At 44.2% G+C, this 23444-nt stretch overlaps 1 protein-coding gene across 3 annotated transcripts in view; it reads left to right on the plus strand.

Annotated features, from left to right (window-relative positions):
• The first annotated feature begins 1181 nt into the window (after positions 1–1181).
• LOC139471397 (uncharacterized) overlaps positions 1182–23444 on the plus strand; it is a 31250-nt gene continuing 8987 nt past the window's right edge. Inside the window, exons 1-2 of one of the 3 annotated variants that reach the window (XM_071253856.1) lie at positions 1182–1259; positions 21480–21990. In XM_071253856.1, coding sequence (XP_071109957.1) covers positions 21639–21990 — 352 coding nt within the window. In that variant the 5' untranslated portion in view covers positions 1182–1259; positions 21480–21638. Of the gene's footprint in view, positions 1260–4996; positions 5074–5116; positions 5644–21479; positions 21991–23444 lie in introns of those variants that run through there. The other 2 variants (XM_071253925.1, XM_071253796.1) reach the window with 2 other exon arrangements.

Consider the following 23444-nt stretch of genomic DNA (forward strand, 5'->3'; position numbering starts at 1 on the left):
ACCCTAACCCTAAACCCTAAACCCTAAACCCTAAACCCTAAACCTAACCCTAACCCTAAACCTAAACCTAACCCTAACCCTAACCCTAACCCTAACCCTAACCCAGGTGATATAATATTAATGATATAACATAAAAAGCATTTAACATAAAAAGCATTTTAATGTACTAAATACAGGAAGAATGGTGGACAAATAGGTATCGAAATAACAATAAATGACAAACGGAGGCAGGAGAATGTGTGAGTCATATTATAAATGATTGTACTAAACCGTCTTAGCAAACCAAATAAGGAATCAAGTAAGTCGGGTTCTTATTTGTTCTTTTCAGTGGCATTTAGAAGTTGGTGTGATGAAGTAAGACGAGTTCTATGGATGAACAACTTCTTTATTACAATTAGTGCGACACACCTTTATCAAGCAAGTGATAGAAGGTTATGAAGAAAGTGGACGGATTCGTGGCAATGTCATCACTTGCTTGATAAAGGTGTTAGGATCTACACCGAAACGTCGCACTAATTGTAATAAAGAAGTTGTTCATCCATAGAACTCGTCTTACTTCATCACACCAACTTCTAAATGCCACTTAAAAGAACAAATAAGGGATCATTATTTACAAGACACATATGATGTTTAATACAATCAAATACAGCATGACTCACACATTCCCTAGCCTCCGTTTGATAACACCACCCGCTCTACCTCATCATCAAATGACCCTCCCCTACTGCGAATCGGGTGGTCAAAATGTCAGACTGCATCTTGTCTTGGTGGTTCAATGGTATAGGCGAGTCAGTGGGCGTTATAGGGTGTGAGTCAGGTTTTCGCCCTTTCAATATGAGAGTTATGTGAAAGGTATAATATAATTATATGTAAAGGAAAGTTACATGAAAGTTATATGAGAATTATATGATAATTATATGAGAGTTATATGCCAGTTTTATGTGAGTTATATGACGGCGGGAAACGTCGGTTATGGGTTTCCCAATATGTACCAATGTGGATCTATTTAAAGACTAGGTCTGCTACACAAGCCAACAGTTCTAATGGTGATTGTTCCATCCTGTTTACACGCCGTCTCCTAACTGCGCGTTATCTGAACTTCAGCATTTCGAGACTTGACTGTAGGAGGGTCATTAGAGGCAATTGTACCTCTTTATATGTTATTATCCTGTAGTGCGAGAGGTTTATACATAGTATGCAGTCAGTGTTCTGATTTGCTGCCAACTTCTGGATCCGATTGAGTGTTGCAAGCGCAAGAGGTAGGTTTTGCCATAGTCTGATTTGAAATGACAGAGGTTCAATATGTCTTAAACTGCATACCAATGTCCCCTCTATACGTATCCAAAGGGTCACCAAAACCAAGTGGGATTCAGCTTAGACTAGTATTTTAGAGAGGAGACTTTGGCGTGCTGTGCCTTGTCTCAAAGTTCACCCAATTGTCCACTGGGACATCTGTTCTAACATACTGAAAATACAATATAGCCGATCACGACTTTAAGATCCATTCACTCATTCAAAGTCAGTACAGTACACAACTTATGTCAATATATTGAAACCTTGCTAGTCAGGACCCCGTCAATCTGGAAATCCTTGCACCCGGACGACTTTGGGAATGTCTACATAAACTTCAGGCCAAAAGGAAGTATACACTCAAGTGTGATGATGGCTTAGAATAGAACAAACAAGAAACGGTTATTCGATGGTGATGTATTTGATACAGGTATCATGGGTGTGTTTTGACCCTATGTTTGAAGTGTTTCGGCGACTGTATTCAGCCTAGTAACGTTTTGCAATTTGTTGGTCAAATCCCGTTTTTATGTGTAAACTTTCTTTTGCCCACTCAAATAGCGACGAGCATGCACGTGTGTGTATGGGGGCTGATGCCGACTGATGATGTTAGTGCCAGCTCACTGAGATACCATGCTGCAGTTTACCATGAATGCCCACTCAGACACAGTATACTGACTCCGAGCCGACCACTGTTTTAGCCCCTTAATGCCGTGCTCCACAATAACAACAAATAGTACCATCTTTTACGGTCTTTTGTTATGACGCTCCCGGGAATCGAACCCCGGACCTTCCGCTCTCCGGGCGGACTCTCTACCACTAGACCAATGAGGCGGTCTTGTCAACCAAGACCGAATATGTAAATTCAGGCTGTTTCGATGGGAACGGTGTGGTCCTGATTAGCGGGGTGGCACTGCAGATTAAGCTGGCTTTATATAACTCCTCAACGGGCGTTCATACATGCATGTGTTGATCCATTCGTGACCAACTTGTGTTATGCCGGGACAAGCCGAATAGCGACTCGTGCCCCTCTCATGGCAATTTATGCGACCGGGTTCCGTCTTAGCGCAAACGGGCATACCTAAAACAATTGTCAACTCGTTGCGTAATTGTTCACATGTATTTCCCCATATATTATATATATTTCAGAAGCAATTTAAAGTACGTCGGGACGTGCGGAATTATACAGTATGATTGAACACATTTAAATGTGTCTTTGGTATATTTTTAGATGCAAGACATGTAAAATCAAAAATTATTTCTGAGGGATTCTTTGACGCTGTGAACTTGAAGTCAAACGCGCATTCTGATTGGTTTGATTTTCGCATTTTCAACATTCATCGATAGGGGGGCGAGTCTGCTTGCAGGTTACGGAAAGGGGCGAGTGGTGACGAATGCTGTTGATCCTCATAACAGCATGGAAAGCCTCCTACTTCACACGAGAAAACAGTCAGTGGTCAGTTAGCAATGGGCAGTTATGTCAGCTGTCAGGTCAACTTATCGCTCATTGTCACATCTTGCCTATTAGTGTACCATTCGTTCATAGCGTGTCAGATTCAGGTTTTCTCAGACATCAAGCTAACAGTGATTTCTGTGAGAATCTGTTGAATCTCGGCTGTGAACTCATACCATACGAGCAAGATAAAAAATAAACTACAACCGACAGTTCTCCGATGTAACGGACGTTTAGTGCATTCGTTCGTCCCGCACAGAGTCTGTGTTTGATTCCCACAAGGTTGTCATTGTGACAGAATTTCATGGTGTATTCAACCTTGATGTTGTTCCAAGAGGTTAGTCAAACGTTCACTCACTCACTCACTCAATCACTCACTCACTATATATATAGATGGTCATTTACAGAACGGTTGTGGTGTTTGGCCATATGGGGTTAAGGATAACAACTAAGAACGTGATTGTGAGAAGTCATCGCGAATGTGTGAAGTACACAGCGTAGGTTGATTACTATCACCCGACACACAATACCCGACAATCTATATCATGACATAGGAATAAGGAGTGGGTTGGGTTCATTCCAGCCACACCACAGCGTCGAGCTAAAGCAGGCAGCAGCCTGTGACTTCACAACCACTCGCAGCCCCACCACAGCGTCGAACTACAGCAGGCAGCAGCTTGTGACTTCACAACCACTCGCAGCCCCACCACAGCGTCATGCTACAACAGGCAACAGCTTGTGACTTCACAACCACTCGCAGCCCCACCACAGCGTCGAACTACAGGAGGCAGCAGCTTGTGACTTCACAACCACTCGCAGCCCCACCACAGCGTCATGCTACAACAGGCAGCAGCCTGTGACTTCACAACCACTCGCAGCCCCACCACAGCGTCGAACTACAGCAGGCAGCAGCTTGTGACTTCACAACCACTCGCAGCCCCACCACAGCGTCATGCTACAACAGGCAGCAGCCTGTGACCTCACAACCACTCGCAGCCCCACCACAGCGTCATGCTACAACAGGCAGCAGCCTGTGACTTCACAACCACTCGCAGCCCCACCACAGCGCCATGCTACAACAGGAAGCAGCCTGTGACTTCACAACCACTCGCAGCCCCACCACAGCGTCATGCTACAACAGGCAGCAGCCTGTGACTTCACAACCACTCGCAGCCCCACCGCCACCAGAGAGTGATCAGATATTATATATATAATCGTATTTATTCACTAACTGGACGTCATCATCATCATCATCATCATCATCATCATCATCATCACCATCATCTCTTCGTAACGGTACTGGAGAGGTTGATCTTGCTTGCATTAATCCACAGGATATGGGGATACAGGTAATTAATTATCCGTCAAGCTAATAACAAACTAATATATCAAATATGACCCTATGATTAAACAGAGGTTTTTCGCAGCTAATGTATCATCATCATCATCATCATCATCATCATCATCATCATCATCATCATCATCATTTTTGGTGTTGTTATCATTATTATTATTATTTTAAGGACCATTACGAAAATATGAATCATATTTACGATGAAAATGAATAATATATGTGTGAAAGCAGTTTATTGATTTATTAAACAGTGATTAAATCCACTGGGAGAACTGCCCCAAAAAGGCGATCGACGGTATGTAATGTTTTTGTATACAGCTAATGGCAAACAATTCCCTCCCTCTTTAACCAGAGAACGGTCCCTAGATGAATAATACTCCACTTACACACACACCTTCATATGAATGACAAATGATCACACACCGAGGGTCCAGCCTATAATGAAACCATTAACTGTCATTATCATAAACCATAGACTGTATCCACATGCATAACTTAACACTGAAACATCAGTCATCCCTCATATCGATTGTATACATGTTCAACATTCCTCTGTATTAATTATTCACACTGCCTTCTAACCGCTCACATATCCAAACGTTATTCAACTTAACCAGCCATATTGACACAGTGACTCTAGAAAATTGTCATGCGACTTTCCCACCAATTCTCAATTTTCTCATACCCGTGTCGCCTTAAAAGAAACAGGCAGTGTATTTGCTGTTCACACAACCCATGACGTATCCTTTCAGCATGAATTTTAAGGTAAACAGGACATTTTTTTAAATGAACAATGAGATATTGACTCATACCTCTCGACCGAAACTTCCTAGATGCACTTTTACAATCTGAAAATAAACGTTTATGTCTCTCTATAGTTATTATCAAAGCAAGCATGTTCATGACGCTATTGCCTGTTCAGGTCAACCCACCCTCGATGGTATACATGCCTTTCTGCCTACGCGACTTATTTATCGGTGTAAGTAATGCATGACTTAACACTTTGAAATTGTCATTGTTTTCTACGTCACGACTCACTTACATTACATGGACATATCATAATCGCCGCCTTAATCCCTGCACGTCGGCCGTGACTGTATGGCGCTTAGTATAATCCCAGCCATACACGGCATGCCATAACAAACGCCACACTGCCTCGGAATTGTATTTTCGCAAATTAGGCCATTCAGTGATCGGGAGAGTATATTTCATTGTTCGTTATGCTTTGCGTGGAGTTGTTGGCGCTTCGTCTCGGTGTGCGGGAGGTGGACGTTGTTAGTGTGTGTGGACGATATCAACAGGTTGTTAGAGTTCACTGAGGTGTGTTTCTCTCACATGCAAGTCAGATTGTAGTGGGCGACCTTTAAAGGGTGGACGTGTTTGTGACTACGACTGCATACCCTATAGAGCTGGAGGGTCGTGTGATAAGATGACAATATCATACATGACTTAATGGCTGGGAAACCACGCCCATACGGAGGGTATTGAAGCACGGGGATTTAAAAGATTGGATTTGTGTACGCGCTGTGAATATAGTCCCAATTACAAGGTAAGTGAAAACTGTATGGTTCGTTCATGCATTTAAATACGTCATGCTGTGGGTGATATTGATAAGACGTATACCACCACCACGGCATGGTGGTGTGAAATATATGACACTGGGATCTGCCTGATCGTCAGCCAGCATGTGTTTAGATCCAATAAGCAGAGATCGTGAATGTGTCTCCCATCGAGAACACGAGCTCTGTTCAAGAACACCACACGCATGTTAATGTCACCAATAGAGAGCACCATACTTTGTCGAGAGCACTGTTTTCAATGTTGCCCATCGAGAGCCATGTTGATGTCGTTCATCGAGAGCCATGTTGATACCGTCCATCGAGAGCCATGTTGATATCGCCCATCGAGAACCATGTTGATATCGTTCATCGAGAGCCATGTTGATATAGCCCATCGAGAACCATGTTGATATCGTTCATCGAGAGCCATGTTGATATCGTCCATCGAGAGCCATGTTGATATCGCCCATCGAGAACCATGTTGATATCGTTCATCGAGAGCCATGTTGATATCGTCCATCGAGAGCCATGTTGATATCGCCCATCGAGAACCATGTTGATATCGTTCATCGAGAGCCATGTTGATATAGCCCATCGAGAACCATGTTGATATCGTTCATCGAGAGCCATGTTGATACCGTCCATCGAGAGCCATGTTGATATCGCCCATCGAGAACCATGTTGATATCGTTCATCGAGAGCCATGTTGATATAGCCCATCGAGAACCATGTTGATATCGTTCATCGAGAGCCATGTTGATATCGTCCATCGAGAGCCATGTTGATATCGCCCATCGAGAACCATGTTGATATCGTTCATCGAGAGCCATGTTGATATAGCCCATCGAGAACCATGTTGATATCGTCCATCGAGAGCCATGTTGATATCGCCCATCGAGAACCATGTTGATACCGTTCATCGAGAGCCATGTTGATACCGTTCATCGAGAGCCATGTTGATGTCGTTCATCGAGAGTCACGTTGATACCTTTCATCGAGAGCCATGTTAATATCGTTAATCGAGATTCAAGTTGATATCGTCCATCGAGAGCCATGTTGATATCGCCCATCGAGAACCATGTTGATATCGTTCATCGAGAGCCATGTTGATATAGCCCATCGAGAACCATGTTGATATCGTCCATCGAGAGCCATGTTGATATCGCCCATCGAGAACCATGTTGATACCGTTCATCGAGAGCCATGTTGATACCGTTCATCGAGAGCCATGTTGATGTCGTCCATCGAGAGTCACGTTGATACCTTTCATCGAGAGCCATGTTAATATCGTTAATCGAGATTCATGTTGATACCGTTCATCGAGATCCATGTTGATATCGCCCATCGAGAGCCATGTTTATATCGTCCACCGAGAGCCATGTTTATATCGCCCATCGAGAGCCATGTTTATATCGCCCATCGAGAGCCATGTTTATATTGTCCATTGAGAGCCATGTTGCTATCGCCCATCGAGAGCCATGTTGATACCGTTCATCGAGAGTCATGTTCATATCGTCCATCGAGAGCCATATTGATATCGTCTGTCACCCTAGTTATACATAGTAAATGACCTATACCCATAGGAGCCTCATACCCGCTGTTCCATGTCATTATCTGTGATCGAGACCACCATATATATGTACCAATGTCCTGTTATAGTATACCCGATGTCCTATGTCAATACCTTTGATAGAGAGCACCATATACCAATGCCCCGTTTTAGTTAATTAGACAGGGAGCCGCATACCCGATGCCCTATGTCAAGATCTTTGATAGAGAGCACCATATACTCAATGTCATAATTTACTGAATAAGATCGGGAGCCTCATACGCGATGTCCTATGTCAATATATGTGATCGAGAACACCATATACTCAATGTCCTATCTTAGAAAATTAGATCGGGAGCCTTATACTCGAAGTACGATGTGGATATCTTTGAGAGCACCTCACTAAATATCTCGTGCAATTGTAATCTATCCTCGTTCAAAAGCGCCATACTAAACAGCCCATGCAATTGTAATATATCTTTGAGCAAAAGCGCCATACTAAACAGCCAATGCAATTGTAATATATCCTTGATCAAAAGCGCCATACCAAACAGCCCATGCAATTGTAATATATCTTTGATCAAAAGCGCCATACTAAACAGCCCATGCAATTGTAATATATCCTTGATCAAAAGCGCCATACTAAACAGCCCATGCAATTGTAATATATCCTTGATCAAAAGCGCCATACTAAACAGCCAATGCAATTGTAATATATCCTTGATCAAAAGCGCCATACCAAACAGCCCATGCAATTGTAATATATCTTTGATCAAAAGCGCCATACTAAACAGCCAATTCAATTGATATATATCTTTGATCAAAAGCGCCATACTCCATAGCATATGTCACATATCTCTGGTCGGCAGCGTCATACTCAATGTCCTTTATGTTGACGAGTAGGACTTCCCCGTTGTCTATGTTGTAATTACACCCGTGTAGTCGGAAGGAAGACGCTAGCTGGCGTTTTATGCTGATATTCACTTGACACACAAGATGTCATTAGACAGACACGATGACATAAGACGGACAAGATGTCATTAGACAGACAAGATGTCATGAGATATACAAGATGTTATGAGACAAACAAGATGTCATTAGACAGACAATATGTCATTAGACAGACAAGATGGCATAAGACAGACAAGATGTCATCAGACAGACAAGATGTCATTAGGCAGACAAGATGGCATAAGACGGACAAGATGTCATTTGACAGACAAGATGTCATTTGACAGACAAGATGTCATAAGACAGTTAACATGTCATTAGATAGACAAGATGTTATGAGACAAACAAGATGTCATTAAACAGTCAAGATGTCAGAAGACAGTCAAGATGTCATTAGACAGACAAGATGTAATTAGACAGACAAGATGTCACAAGACAGTTAAGATGTCATTAAACAGTCAAGATGTCAGAAGACAGTCAAGATGTCATTAGACAGACAAGATGTAATTAGACAGACAAGATGTCACAAGACAGTTAAGATGTCATTAGACAGACAAGATATCACAAGACAGTCAAGATGTCATTAGACAGACAAGATGTCATAAGACAGTTAACATTTCATTAGACAGACAAGATGTCATGAGACAGGGATGTCATTAGACAGTCAAGATGTCATAAGACAGTTAACATGTCATTAGACAGACAAGATGTCATAAGACAGTTAACATTTCATTAGACAGACAAGATGTCATGAGACAGGGATGTCATTAGACAGTCAAGATGTCATGAGACAGACAAGATGACATTAAACAGGGATGTTATTAGACAGACAAAAGTTCAATAGACAGGGAAGATGTCTGTTCACTGGCAAGATGACTGTTCCAACCATACTACATGTATTTTCACACTGACTCTATGCCTGTGGTGCGTGTATAATGTGATTCAATTATCTTATCATATAACATGCTATATAGGCATCCATTAATACTGTTATTTATTGGATCTGGAAAATTACACGTTTCCTATTGATTCTCATATCCCAAACCGTATCATGTTATCGACTTGCAGGATTCTGCTTATTACATCCATTTTAACATCGGTCACTACAATGACAGGCCTGTATCTTTTCTATACGAGTGATATACAACCCATTGCTGTCTTATTTACTTATTACTTGTAGAAAGCAAAGCTCTTCGGTATGGTATAATCTGATGGGTTTAGTGTATTTAGCAATAAGTTTTAAATGTATCGTTTATCAGACTTGATCAAGTCAACAGATGTGATATTTTTATAACACTGAACGAATCAGTAGCGTATAGATGATATGAGATGAGGTAGGTTAATGCAAAGGATTATGAATATCATCACCTTGTTTCTTAGTAGATGAATAGGAACTTGGTGGCTAAATGGTCAAAGGGGCGGTAACTCGCTACGAAGAGTTCTGTCCCTTAGTAATGTTAGGGTAGGTCGGGTAGCCTGGTGGTTAAAGCGTTCGCTCACGTCGAAGCCAGGGTTCGATTCCTCACATGGGTACAGTGAAACCCGTTTCTGGTGGCCCCCATCGTGATATTGCTGGAATATTGCTAAAAGCGTGGTAAAACTCACTCACTTACTTAGTAGCGTTAGCACCCGTGAAGATCCTAGTCAGAATAGGTCTTCAGCAACCCATTCTTGCCGTAAAAGGCGACTCAGCTTGTCGTAAGAGGCAACAAACGGGATCGAGTGGTCAGGCTTGTGACTTGGTTGGTGCATGACATTGTATCCCAATTGCGTGGATCGATGTTGGTTTAGATGTTGGTTAAATATGAATACTGTTTTTCCTCTACTAAACACCTGGACTCCAATACACCCGGCCTCTAATTAACACCAGGTGACACGTTTGTCCAAATAACAGAATCCCGCAGGTGGGGTGGCCTAGTGGTTAAAGCGTTCGCTCGTCACACCGAAGACCCGGGTTCAATTCCCCACATGGGTACAACCATACTCACTCACTCAAGTCGTGTTAAACTTTCGCACGTTTATTGTGTGAACAGCTCCAGGTGGGTATTTATACCTGACTGGATTCAAGTTACAAACGGCAAGGCGTTCTTGTTCAAACTATCACGTGAATGTCTCACTTAAACAGGAAAGACTCTAAGGTAGTTTATACCGTCCATCCGCTCACAAAGAGAAGACATGCAGTATTAATGTAACAAGACAGCATGTAGCGCCCTTATACAAGGCTGCAATAATAACAACAAAATATGGCCAAATAGTTCTTTTGAGAATGGAGTGTGGGAAAATCTTCCCCGGGAGGATCTTTTGTATCTGTGTAGGCATCTGACGTAGCACTTCTCGTGCATGCTTGACAACCTCAGCCCGACTCAGTGTAATTACCACAGTCCTGCCCAACTGCGTGTGACTGTGAGGCTCCCCGTGGCTCCATGTGGCTCCCTGCTATCGCTTCACATTCGATGAGTCACTGACGATTATAGAAGAATGTATTTATTCGCAAGCTCTGTATATGCTGACATTGGCTTCTCATAATCCCTGTACCGTACTTACCCTACTTAATGACTGATATGAACTTCCTCTATACCATAGCGTGTATCTCTCTGTACTTGTTTGTGTTAAAGATACTGTGTACTGACAGGCAGTATATTATGTATACCGTATATAGCCTGTATATTTAGCACAGGTTTCCGATTATGACCATACCGTGAAAATTATAATTTTGATAAATATTTGTTGTATCTCCTGTCTGTACAATCTGAGTAGAGAATGTATTTACTTATATCTCACTCGCATTTACGCATATCTTCGAGTGAGTGAGTGAGTGAGTATATTTTTGCGCCGCTTTTAGCAATATTCTAGTAATATCACGGAGGGGGCTTTGCACGTTGTACCCATGTGGGGAATCGAACCCGGGTCTTCGGCGCGATGTGCCAATGATTAAACCACTAAGCCATCCCACCGCCCCTGCGTATCCTTGAAAGTCTTTCAATCACCAGATGTAACAAGATTTTGTCAAGCGATTGGGTGATTTGTTATTTACGCTAGCTTGAACGTTATTTGAGTAACTTCAAGGCGGTCAGCTGTAAATTAGGCGGGTATCCCGGTATGATACGTACAGGCCGTAGACGTGCGCCCCCAGGAGGGAGCGGACGACGTGGCCACTGTCGGGGAGTGACATGAGGGAGTGCCGTTGGCCAGGACACAGTCGGGGAATGCCATTAGGCAGGACACAGTCGGGGAGGGAGGACATAGTTGTGGAGCGTCGTGAGGGAGTACACAGTCGGGGAGAATCATGGGGAGGACAAAGCCCGGGAGAATCATGGCGAGGACACAGCCGTGGATAGCCATGAGTGTGGACACAGCCAGGGAGTGCCCTGAGGGAGGACATAGTAGGGGAATGCCATGAGGGAGGACACAGGCGGGGATTGCCACGAGGGAGGACACAGACATGGAGTGCCATGAGGGAGGACATAGTCGGGGAGTGCCATGAGGGAGGACACAGGCGGTGAGAGCCATGAGTGTGGACACAGTCGGGGAATGCCATGAGTGTGGACACACTCGGTGAGAGCCATGAGTGTGGACACACTCGGTGAGAGCCATGAGTGTGGACACAGTCGGTGAGAGCCATGAGTGTGGACACAGTCGGGGAATGCAATGAGGGAGGACACAGTCGGGGAATGCCATGAGGGAGGACACAGTCGGGCAATGCCATGAGGGAGGACATAGAAGGGGAATGCCATGAGGGAGGACACAGTCGGGCAATGCCATGAGTGTGGACACAGTCGGGGAATGCAATGAGGGAGGACACAGTCGGGGAGAGCCATGAGTGTGGACACAGGCGGTGAGAGCCATGAGTGTGGACACAGTCGGGGAATGCCATGAGGGAGGACACAGTCGGGGAGAGCCATGTGTGTGGACACAGGCGGTGAGAGCCATGAGCGTGGACACAGTCGGGGAATGCAATGAGGGAGGACACAGTCGGGGAATGCCATGAGGGAGGACACAGTAGGGGAATGCCATGAGGGAGGACACAGGCGGTGAGAGCCATGAGTGTGGACACAGTCGGTGAGAGCCATGAGTGTGGACACAGTCGGGGAATGCCATGAGGGAGGACACAGTCGGGGAGAGCCATGAGTGTGGACACAGGCGGTGAGAGCCATGAGCGTGGACACAGTCGGGGAATGCAATGAGGGAGGACACAGTCGGGGAATGCCATGAGGGAGGACACAGTCGGGGAATGCCATGAGTGTGGACACAGTCGGGGAATGCCATGAGTGTGGACACAGGCGGTGAGAGCCATGAGGGTGGACACAGTCGGGGAATGCCATGAGTGTGGACACAGTCGGTGAGAGCCATGAGTGTGGACACAGTCGGGGAATGCCATGAGGGAGGACACAGTCGGGGAATGCAATGAGTGTGGACACACTCGGTGAGATCCATGAGTGTGGATACAGTCGGGGAATGCCATGAGTGTGGACACAGGCGGTGAGAGCCATGAGTGTGGACACAGTCGGGGAATGCCATGAGTGTGGACACAGTCGGTGAGAGCCATGAGTGTGGACACAGTCGGGGAATGCCATGAGGGAGGACACAGTCGGGGAATGCCATGAGTGTGGACACAGTCGGTGAGAGCCATGAGTGTGGATACAGTCGGTGAGAGCCATGAGTGTGGATACAGTCGGGGAGTGCCATGAGTGTGGACACAGTCGGGGAATGCCATGAGGGAGGACACAGTCGGGGAATGCCATGAGTGTGGACACACTCGGTGAGAGCCATGAGTGTGGATACAGTCGGTGAGAGCCATGAGTGTGGATACAGTCGGGGAGTGCCATGAGTGTGGACACACTCGGTGAGATCCATGAGTGTGGATACAGTCGGGGAGTGCCATGAGTGTGGACACAGTCGGTGAGAGCCATGAGTGTGGATACAGTCGGGGAGTGCCATGAGGGAGGACACAGGCGGTGAGAGCCATGAGTGTGGACACAGTCGGGGAATGCCATGAGTGTGGACACAGGCGGTGAGAGCCATGAGTGTGGACACAGTCGGGGAATGCCATGAGTGTAGACACAGTCGGTGAGAGCCATGAGTGTGGACACAGTCGGTGAGAGCCATGAGTGTGGACACAGTCGGGGAATGCAATGAGGGAGGACACAGTCGGGGAATGCCATGAGGGAGGACACAGTCGGGCAATGCCATGAGGGAGGACATAGAAGGGGAATGCCATGAGGGAGGACACAGGCGGTGAGAGCCATGAGTGTGGACACAGTCGGGGAATGCAATGAGGGAGGACACAGTCGGGGAATGCCATGAGGGAGGACATAGTAGGGGAATGCCGTGAGGGAGGACATAGTAGGGGAATGCCATGAGGGAGGACACAGTAGGGGAATGCCATGAGGGAGGACACAGGCGGTGAGAGCCATGAGTGTGAACACAGTCGGGGAGGGCCATGAGGGAGGACATAGTAGGGGAATGCCATGAGTATAGACACAGTAGGGGAATGCCATGAGGGAGGACACAGTCGGAGAATGCCATGAGTGTGAACACAATCGGGGAGGGCCATGAGGGAGGACATAGTAGGGGAGTGCCATGAGTGTAGACACAGTAGGGGAGTGCCATGAGGGAGGACACAGGCGGTGAGAGTTATGAGGAGGACACAGTAGGGGAGTGCCATGAGGGAGGACATTGTCGGGGAGAGTCATGAGGGAGGACACAGCCGGGGAGAGTCATGAGGAGGACACAGTCAGGGAGTGCCATGAGGGAGGACATAGTCGGGGAGTGCCATGAGGGAGGACACAGACGGGGAGAGTCATGAGGGAGGACACAGCCGGGGAGAGCCATGAGGGAGGACATAGTCGGGGAGTGCCATGAGGGAGGACATTGTCGGGGAGAGTCATGAGGGAGGACATTGTCGGGGAGAGTCATGAGGGAGGACACAGCCGGGGAGAGTCATGAGGAGGACACAGTCAGGGAGTGCCATGAGGGAGGACATAGTCGGGGAGTGCCATGAGGGAGGACACAGACGGGGAGAGTCATAAGGGAGGACACAGCCGGGGAGAGCCATGAGGGAGGACATAGTCGGGGAGAGTCGTGAGGGAGGACATAGTCGGGGAGTGCCATGAGGGAGGACACAGCCGGGGAGTGCCATGAGGGAGGATACAGTCGGGGAGTGCCATGGGGAAGGACACAGTCGGGGAGGAAGAACACAGTCGGGGACTCTGAGGGAGAACACTGACTGACTACGTGTGTAAATAACTACAGTCATAGTGAAGTCGCGATTCTTGTATCTTGCATTTACACACTATGTTGTTGGAATCCAATATGTAGTGCGAAGATTTTTTGAAATGGCGATTGTACCTTTTTACGTGGCGGGTGGTTTTGAGTAGAGAGCGGGCAAGTGAGAGACAGCAAATGATGCAGCGAGCAAATGAAAGAACGATCTTCACTTGTCAGTTCAAGGCCATCAGTGTGGTCAAGGACGCTAGCTTGTTTCCATGGCCACGAGGTATACTCAATAGTACAGTCGCTTTTCATTTATCACGGGAAGGAGCATGTTGACGAGAGGTGATTGGCGCATATACTATTTGCGGTTTGAAGTGGCGCTTGCTATTCAGCGTTTAACGTCTCTCATAACTCCAAAGTGAGTCCGTCATACTGACCCTGACACAAATATATACAATACAGCCCAAGCAAGTCTATAATATTTGGCAAGTCTAGATTACTGCAGTATCTAAAAATGAAGAACGTCTCTTGGCTACTTTTTAATATATTTTATAGCTATTATTTAAAAAACTTTTTCCTGTAAAATATGTTCATTTAAGAGTCTAGATGTTGGTCTGCTTGAAAGGGCGTGACCAGTTTTCTTTTATTCTTTAGTCCGATGTGCTTTTTATAGGAGGTGAGACGTTCATAGAATCTATGTCTGTCTGTTCGTGGTCAGGTACTCACCACTTAATAGTCTCTCTGTGTTCCCAATGTGGTTGATGAGATGGAATTTCATCCAAAAAATCCATTGTCCCAGAAAATGCTTTGGAAAATTGATGCTTCAGATTGTTCAAAAGTTAAAAAACGAAAAGAAATACATTGTTGCAAAATGGTTTATAAGTTTTAGTCTGCAGAGTTTTAATCAAACACATATCTGATGAAAGAAATCGTTGGGCGCCCGTTGCTGTCACGCGAAACATGTGATGCACGTGCGAAACTGCCTAAACGCCGATGGAATTCACTTCTTTATGGGGAGGACGAAGTAAGCAATATATTTTGTTTTTGTTCGATATATGGATATAGGATTCGAACCCACGATCATAGGTTTCTGGCATCCAAGTCTGTCTAACTAATACGGCGTCTAAGACAGCTGGGCCTCCGGTGCCCCGATTAGGTTAATGCAAACGCACTATACTTACTTACTTCTTAGACTTTTATATACAAGATTTTCAGCACGAGAAGATGAAATTAAGTGATTAACTGATCATTGATTTGTCAAAAAATGCAGTAATGTTTGTAATTGGCTCTCCAAGAAACAATCTATATCAATAAGTTTGTGCTATTGACCTCGTGGTCACAGCGGATCAATCAGCCTGTCTCCAAGTACCGCCTCACCGGCCAAGCGGAAATATCTGTGTTGTAGCTTAGTCGGGTTGACGTCAAGGTCAGATATACCAGTAGGATAAAACCCAAGCTTTGTATTCTAATGGAATCTTATATTTAAATAGGGCTCGATTTCGTTTAACCTACAGAAGTCAGACCTATTTGTCTGTGCTAGGTCATTGTAGCAAGACAGGTATGTCAAATATTGTACACAACCGATCGCCCCTTTGTGAGATGAACGCTTGAGTCATTTAAAGTATATATATATACCATCAGTTGAATTCACGTACAGCTTCACACCCGTAACGTTGTGTTCAGTTTGAAGTAGTCGACGGACTTGCGTGTCCTATGCTGGGAACATTATACAGTATCAGTAAGTATTAGTATATACATGCCAACACTACACAGTCAGTTAAAATGCGTTGTGTTATAGCACAGAACAGTTCAACCATGTTAACATTTCGCAGAATAAAGTCGGCGCAGTGCTGTGTTATATCATACAGATCTAAATGTAATTAACATTATTGCAGTAAAGGAATATGTATACTCAGACAGTGGAATATAATTATGTAAGCGAGGCAGCTGGGTTCGGTGTTATAGCTTAATGCCAGGGGGTATATGAAGAATGTTGTTGATCTAGCTTACTCTGTGTTCGCAGAGAATGGTTGTTATTGTTTTATTGTTTGGATGGACATTTCGTTATACGAGACATAATAGTTTACAGTAGTTCCACAGAATTAGAATCAGTCACTGTGGAATATGAAACACAAATTGTCTGCATATGTCTCTAGCATAAGTAACACTTTTATTCATATAGATTTTCCTTTGTGCTTTGGTCTTTATACGTCACAGTCAGCAATATTCAAGCTCTATTACGGCGACCGGTAAAATTCGAGGCTGGACCGGACAAACCCGTGATTGATGTTATGAGCAACCTACCACGCCGTCGGGGTATGGTGACACGCCATCAACCGAGTCACTGAGGCTGACCCCCCGATCTGAGCATATCTCGTCGGGGACCAATTCTATTCCAGAGTCCCCACTGGGGTATAGGTGTAAGAGATTGAAACATAATAAGGCTGAAAAAGGTGAATTATATGATATATATATATATATACGAAAACCTACAGAAGGCGGGAGAGGAGAATCGCCCCAAAATTGCCTAATGAGAAGTAGTGTAAAGATCTATTGGACAGCAATGGGATGAGAGCTAGATCCTTCTGTTTAGTTTTGAGAAATACCAATAACTTTAAACGGACAAACAACTATAATATGACACTAGGCTCGGGCGACAGCCGTAGCAAGTTTGATTGAAGGCCTTTAAACACTTTGTTTATTAGCAATATGGTATTATTTATAAGTCTAACCTTCTGAAAACCACATTCAGTAACCTGTTAGGTTATACATGTCTGTAGCCCTTAATGATGTATACTAAACAAAAAACATTAGGGATCGTGAATATTTGCTGATATTTTTTATAAAATAGTGTGCTGTCTTCACTACAAAAAACTATCCCTAAAAATATCCATGATCCCTAACTATTTTGTTCAGTATATGTCTTATCATGTTATTCCTGTCTCTGACCTTGCTAAAGAAATGTGACATATTCAGTCATATTATTAGCCGTAAAATGATAGTAATTGTAATGCAACAAGTCGCAAGTATTCATGGAAGCCTATTATTATGACCCAGAGTACACCCAACTGTCAACGCCACAATGCTGACTTCCAAATGATTGCCAATTTATAGGGTGTTTAGACACTAGTCGTTCTAGTCGTGCTTAACCTTGACCCCATGTAGAGATTGTTTACCCCGCCTCGAAGGTTATTTATTGTCCGGTTATGTCGAACTAACTATAGTTCGTTTGTTTGTTGTTTAATGCTGTACTCAGCAATATTCCAGCTATATGACGGCGGTTTGTAAATAATCGAGTCTGTAACTCACTTGGATATATGAAGATACGACAATATCAGCTTTATGTAGTGATATGTTTTGGGAACGTGGGTAGCGTTCTGGTTAAAGTGTTCGTTCGTCCGTGTTCGATTTCTTACATGGGTACAATGTGTGCAACACATTTCTGGTGTTCCCCGCCGTGATGCTGCTGGAATATGGATTCAAGCGGCCTTAAACCATACTCACTTTATATTTAGTGTTGACCCCGTAGTGCTATATTCTGTTTCCTGGCGAGCGCATTACTTATTGCACTCTTTCTTACATAGACTGGGTCGTGGCTGATTTTGCACTGCGACAGCTTTGTGACGTGTTAAACGGTTTCTGTTCATGAAGAGTGTGTGCTGCAAACTTAAGTATGCGGGTGCATTAATGTATACGACTATGGGCACACCAAAGTGATGAGTTTAATTTTGCAAATCATTTCCCATCGACCAATTGAAGTCACGTGTGATTGTACTTACATGTACACTTTCTGTAGCGTACTGGCATGTGTAATACTTAGATATATCAACCTGTATCTGTTGAATATATTTTAATCAATAATTGCCGGGATTTTCTCCTTTGATCCAGCCCCCCCCCCCCCCTCCCCCCATATCTTTTTACATGCTCAAGTAATACATGTCATATATTTAGAATTGTTCACCAATATGAAATAGAAGTCTGGTGTTTATTCAAAGACTTGCAAAGTCAGACCTTACAGGGAGATTTCGAATTCAAGTAGGAACGAACCACGAATCGGATATAGTGTCATAATTTGCTAGTGTGTAATACACTAAGTTGATTTTGACGTTTATGCAGATGTATTATGCGAAATTCATTACCCATTATGTGACGTCACGCCGCATTTGGATATCACATCCTCTAACTTAATCCCTAATAAATTGGTTACTTAACGTATTGAATCATTGCGCCTCGAGTGAAGATTAGTTGATATGTATACACATACAAACATAAGATTATGTCGGCGTAAACCGCCAAACAGAGCTGTTTTCGTGTGTATGAACCCAAGTGTAGATATATGGTTGTTTCAAACGTATGGTAACAAACATTTATTTCTCAATAAGTTTCAGCAACGTTTAAAGGACAATTTGGCACTGTGATGTACTTGCAAGTTAAAAGAATTAAACAGCATGTTATCAAAATATTTAAAATTTCTATAAAACCTTTTGAACCTCATAACACAAAGCAAATTAAAAAAATTATCTTCCTCGATTTCGTTTAAGTTGTCATGACCTGGAAATTGAGTGTGGGCGTCACTTCAATATACCTAGAAATTTAAAAAAGAATGTATACTCAACTGTATGGATAACTTAAACTGCATTGAAAATGAATTCCATTTTCTTTTAGTGTGTCCAGCATAGGCACAGTTAAGACAACTATATACTAAGTTTTATCTTCACCCTAATATCCACAAATTAATTTTTTTTGATGTCATCGCCAAACTCTAATCCTATTACAAATCTAGAAAAATATTTGTACTATGCATATATGGAAAGAAATGTACGGTTAACTACAATTCCACCTGTAGCATAACGTTTGTGCACAGAGGCCTGAGGCCTAAAAGTACTGAAATATATTGATTGATTGGACCGCAATGAGGACAGTATCACAGGGTGGACTATTGAGGCATCGATGACAAATACTCATGCTCGATGTCAGCCTGATATTTGACTCATGAGCCCCAAGTGCGCATATGTACGAAGGCTGTAACTGAGCTTCAGGCGTCAATAACAATGTAATGGATTAATATCACTACGCGATAGCTTATCCTTTCACCGTGAGTCCATGTCCTTTAACACATGTCACCTTTCGCCGAGGTGGTCCGCTGTTCCTCAGGCTTGTCACTTCAGTATAAGGTACAGAGAAGACACAGTTGAAGCAGGTGGACCCACCGTTCTGTGTTGTCACTTCAGTATAAGGTACAGAGTAGACACAGCTGAAGCAGGTGGACCCACCGTTCTGAAGACTTGTCGCTTCACTAGAAGGTACAGAGTAGACACAGTTGAAGCAGGTGGATCCCACGTTCTGAAGACTTGTCGCTTCACTAGAAGGTACAGAGTAGACACAGTTGAAGCAGGTGGACCCACTGTTCTGAAACACTTGTCGCTTCACTAGAAGGTACAGAATATAGGCACAGTTGAAGCAGGTGGACCCACCGTTCTGTGTTGTCACTTCACTAGAAGGTACAGAGTATAGGCACAGTTGAAGCAGGTGGACCCACTGTTCTGTGTTGTCACTTCACTAGAAGGTACAGAGTATAGGCACAGTTGAAGCAGGTGGACCCACTGTTCTGTGTTGTCACTTCACTAGAAGGTACAGAGTATAGGCACAGTTGAAGCAGGTGGACCCACTGTTCTGTGTTGTCACTTTACTAGAAGGTACATCTCACTCATTGTATGTAGCAATTATCGCAGATGTGAAACACGATCACAATATATTAGCAAGTATATTCAGGTGAAATCTTCAAAAACAATGGCATCAGTTCCACCTTATCAGTCAGAACATGACAGCAATGTGTCCACGGGAATATAATATGTCACTACTAGTCACCTTGTTTTATCACAGATCCAACTGATCCGTGAACATCCATGGTACAATAGGTCTTCAGCAACCCTTGCTTGTCGTAAGAGGCGACTAACGGGATCGAGTGGTCAGACTCGCTTACTTGCATGTAATCAAATCCCAATTGCGTGGATCGATGCTCATGATGTCAAACACTGGATTGTCTGGTCCAGAGTCGATTATTTACAAACCGCCGTGTTATAGCTAGAATATTGCTGAGTGCGGCGTTAAACAACAAACAAACAACATATCCAGCTGGAGACAAATCACTCTTACAATTACAAAATGCTGACGTGTTGAAAGAGTTTAAAAATGTACATCAAGTCATGCAGTTTGTCAGTGAAACCGAAAATGCTGGATACATTGCTCAAACGTTCTCTGTGAAAGGCCAGATATCCAATTTCATATCATGCTACTCGTCGAAAGTGCAAAGTTCATAAAACACCACTTTTGATCGTTCTGAAATGCGATTTCACAGTACCATGCCTAAGTGAAAAATGACAGATGGAAAGCCATAGGAAAGCTTGAATCCGGTACCTCATAGCTCAATTCAAGGAACACTACATATGACTTATGGCGACTTTATCAACGGAACAACCACGTCAGATACGGTCCACGTTGTGGCCGCGCACCGGTGATAACTCGTCGCCAAGCCATGGATTCGAACCATTCATCTTCGACACAGGGTCCATACAGTAACCCTGGCAACAGAGGGGTATACAAACAGGGGTATGCAGCACTCCCACATGTTGCTATAGTTGTGTCCTAGTATCTGAACCAGAACAACTATAATGTGTTACCCTGGCCTGCAAGATCCCCTGTCATCAGTTGAACATGTCTGGGATGAAATGGAACGTCGTTTGCGACGTCTTCCAATCTTCCAACAACGTTGCAGGAACGTCGGCGTATCTTTCCCAGGTCGGCAATGTCATTCCCCTAGCCTTTCTACAGCGTCACGGGGAGAAGGTCAGGCCTGCAACATTGGACAATGATGTGGACACACTCGTCACTGACTGTGTGAACTTTATGACAGGAGAGCTGTTAATTTGGACTGTTGCTAGTTACCGTACATCGTTCAATATGATATAAACCCTCTGGCAGTAAAATATTGATCTATTTTCGCTGTTTTTCCTTTGAGTATTCCATGAATTATTTGTTTTCGTATCAAAATGAAATTATTATGAGAATATGTTTTCACTTGACTTGACTAAATGTTTGATTTTCTTTTTACAGATTTATTCATCTATGAACTGAAGACAGAATAATGCTAATAATCATCAAATGATCAAACAACATTGACGTCACGAAGCACACTGAACCATGTGCAACGGATATAAGACTGGTGTGTATAGGTAGCGTACATCGATACAAACCAACAGGACAAACATTCAAATGAAGTCAGCAACGATGGCGGATAAACTGAACATTCACGTTCTACAGTCCCTGACGCCGTTCAATAGTCACGGCCAGGATATAGTGTCGGAAGCGGCGCGCGCACTGCTGGTCAGCTGTGTGAAGGCTGACCTATCAGTCCATGACACTTTCTTCCCCACGTCGCTCCCCCACAGCCTCGTGGCCCAGGTAGAGCCACGCCTCTTCCCGATGACCAAGCTGGCCACTGCCTTTGTGGCCTATACCATCTCCCGGTGTAAGGATGAGTTCAAGTTCCACCAGTCCATTAACAGACAAGCGGCGGAGGATCTTCTCAGGGACATGGTGGAGGGACTCCACTGGAAGAAGCTAGGTGAGTGAGGTCAAGGACGTCCATATTTTGTAGTGGGTGACAATATTCCAGTTATACCACGGCGTGTCAGCCTAATGTGGGAGGAAAGCCCGAAGAGATGCAGGTATTAGACTTTTACCAGTTTGGTGAAACCCACGAGCACAGGTGTTGTGCTGACAAACTTTAGAAACATAATCGTGGCGAAGTTTCTGGCGTGCCCAAGGGACCCAACTCTGGCTGGGCCACCATATTTTGTATGTACTCGTCTTCATGCCGTTCTTCCTTTAGATGTTGGTTAAATATGAATACTAGGCATTTGGACTCCAATACACCCGGCCTCTAATTAACGCCGAGTCTCACCTTTGTCCAAATAATAGAATCCGGGCGGTGGGGTAGCTTAGTGGTTAAAGCGTTCGCTCGTCACGCCGAAGACCCGGGTTCGATTCCTGACATGGGTTCAATGTGTGAAGCCCATTTCTGGTGTCCCCCCGCAGTGATATTGCTGGAATTTCACTAAAAGCGGTGTAAAACCATACTCACTCACTCTATTAGACGCTGGGTCTCAAGATAAGTTTCCTATTTTATACTGTGATATGTTTGGTGATTAATAATGAGCCGTATCCTGCCCAGACTCTTTGTATGACGGCTGAATTTGCGATTCGGTAGGTAGTGAGTTGTCACCGTGCCAGCATTTATCAGAATAGAGGCGGGGTCAACGACTTACGCGAAATTAATAGACCCCCCTGGCGTCTAATAGAATAATAATAAATAACAACTTTTTGTATATTTGGTAGGACATGTCAGGGCTACTTCTTGCCCCTTCATCGGGTGAAAGGCTGAACATGGCTGTATAGTTATATACATTCAGGTTATTTATACACAGGGTATTTCTATACAGTAATCATACTCTGTGTACACATAATCTAACTGTACACAACGTCACATGTCTTCTGAACAGTTGTACATACGATATATAAAAATGAGTGAGTGAGTTGGGTTTAACGCCGCTTTTAACAGTATTCCAGTTATATCGCGGCGTGTCAGCTTAATGTGGGAGGAAAGCCCGAAGTGATGCAGGTCTCAGACGTTTACCACTTCGGTGAAACCCACGAGCACGGGTATGGTGCTGACAAACCTAGAAACATAATCGGGGCGAACCGGGATTCGAACCCACAATCATAGGTTTATGGCGTGTCCAAGGGACGCAACTCTGCACAGCGAATCGCGGCGCCTTAGACGACTGGGCAACTGGGTCACCCGTGCCCCCTAAGAAAATGAGACACTGTTTAACTGCTTACCTCAAGCATCAAAACTGATAAAGAAAATCGAATCAACTAATAGTGTACATGTGCTATGGTGCACCGGTATTGTGTCATTGCTATTTGTTTGTTTGTTGTTTAACGACACAATCAGAAAAATTCTAGCTATATGACGGTCATGTGTAAATGACCGTCTGGACTAAACAATCCAGTATG

This window comes from Haliotis cracherodii, unplaced genomic scaffold (genome assembly GCF_022045235.1).
Source record: "Haliotis cracherodii isolate W230 unplaced genomic scaffold, xgHalCrac1.p SCAF_1, whole genome shotgun sequence".
Lineage (NCBI taxonomy): Eukaryota > Metazoa > Mollusca > Gastropoda > Lepetellida > Haliotidae > Haliotis > Haliotis cracherodii.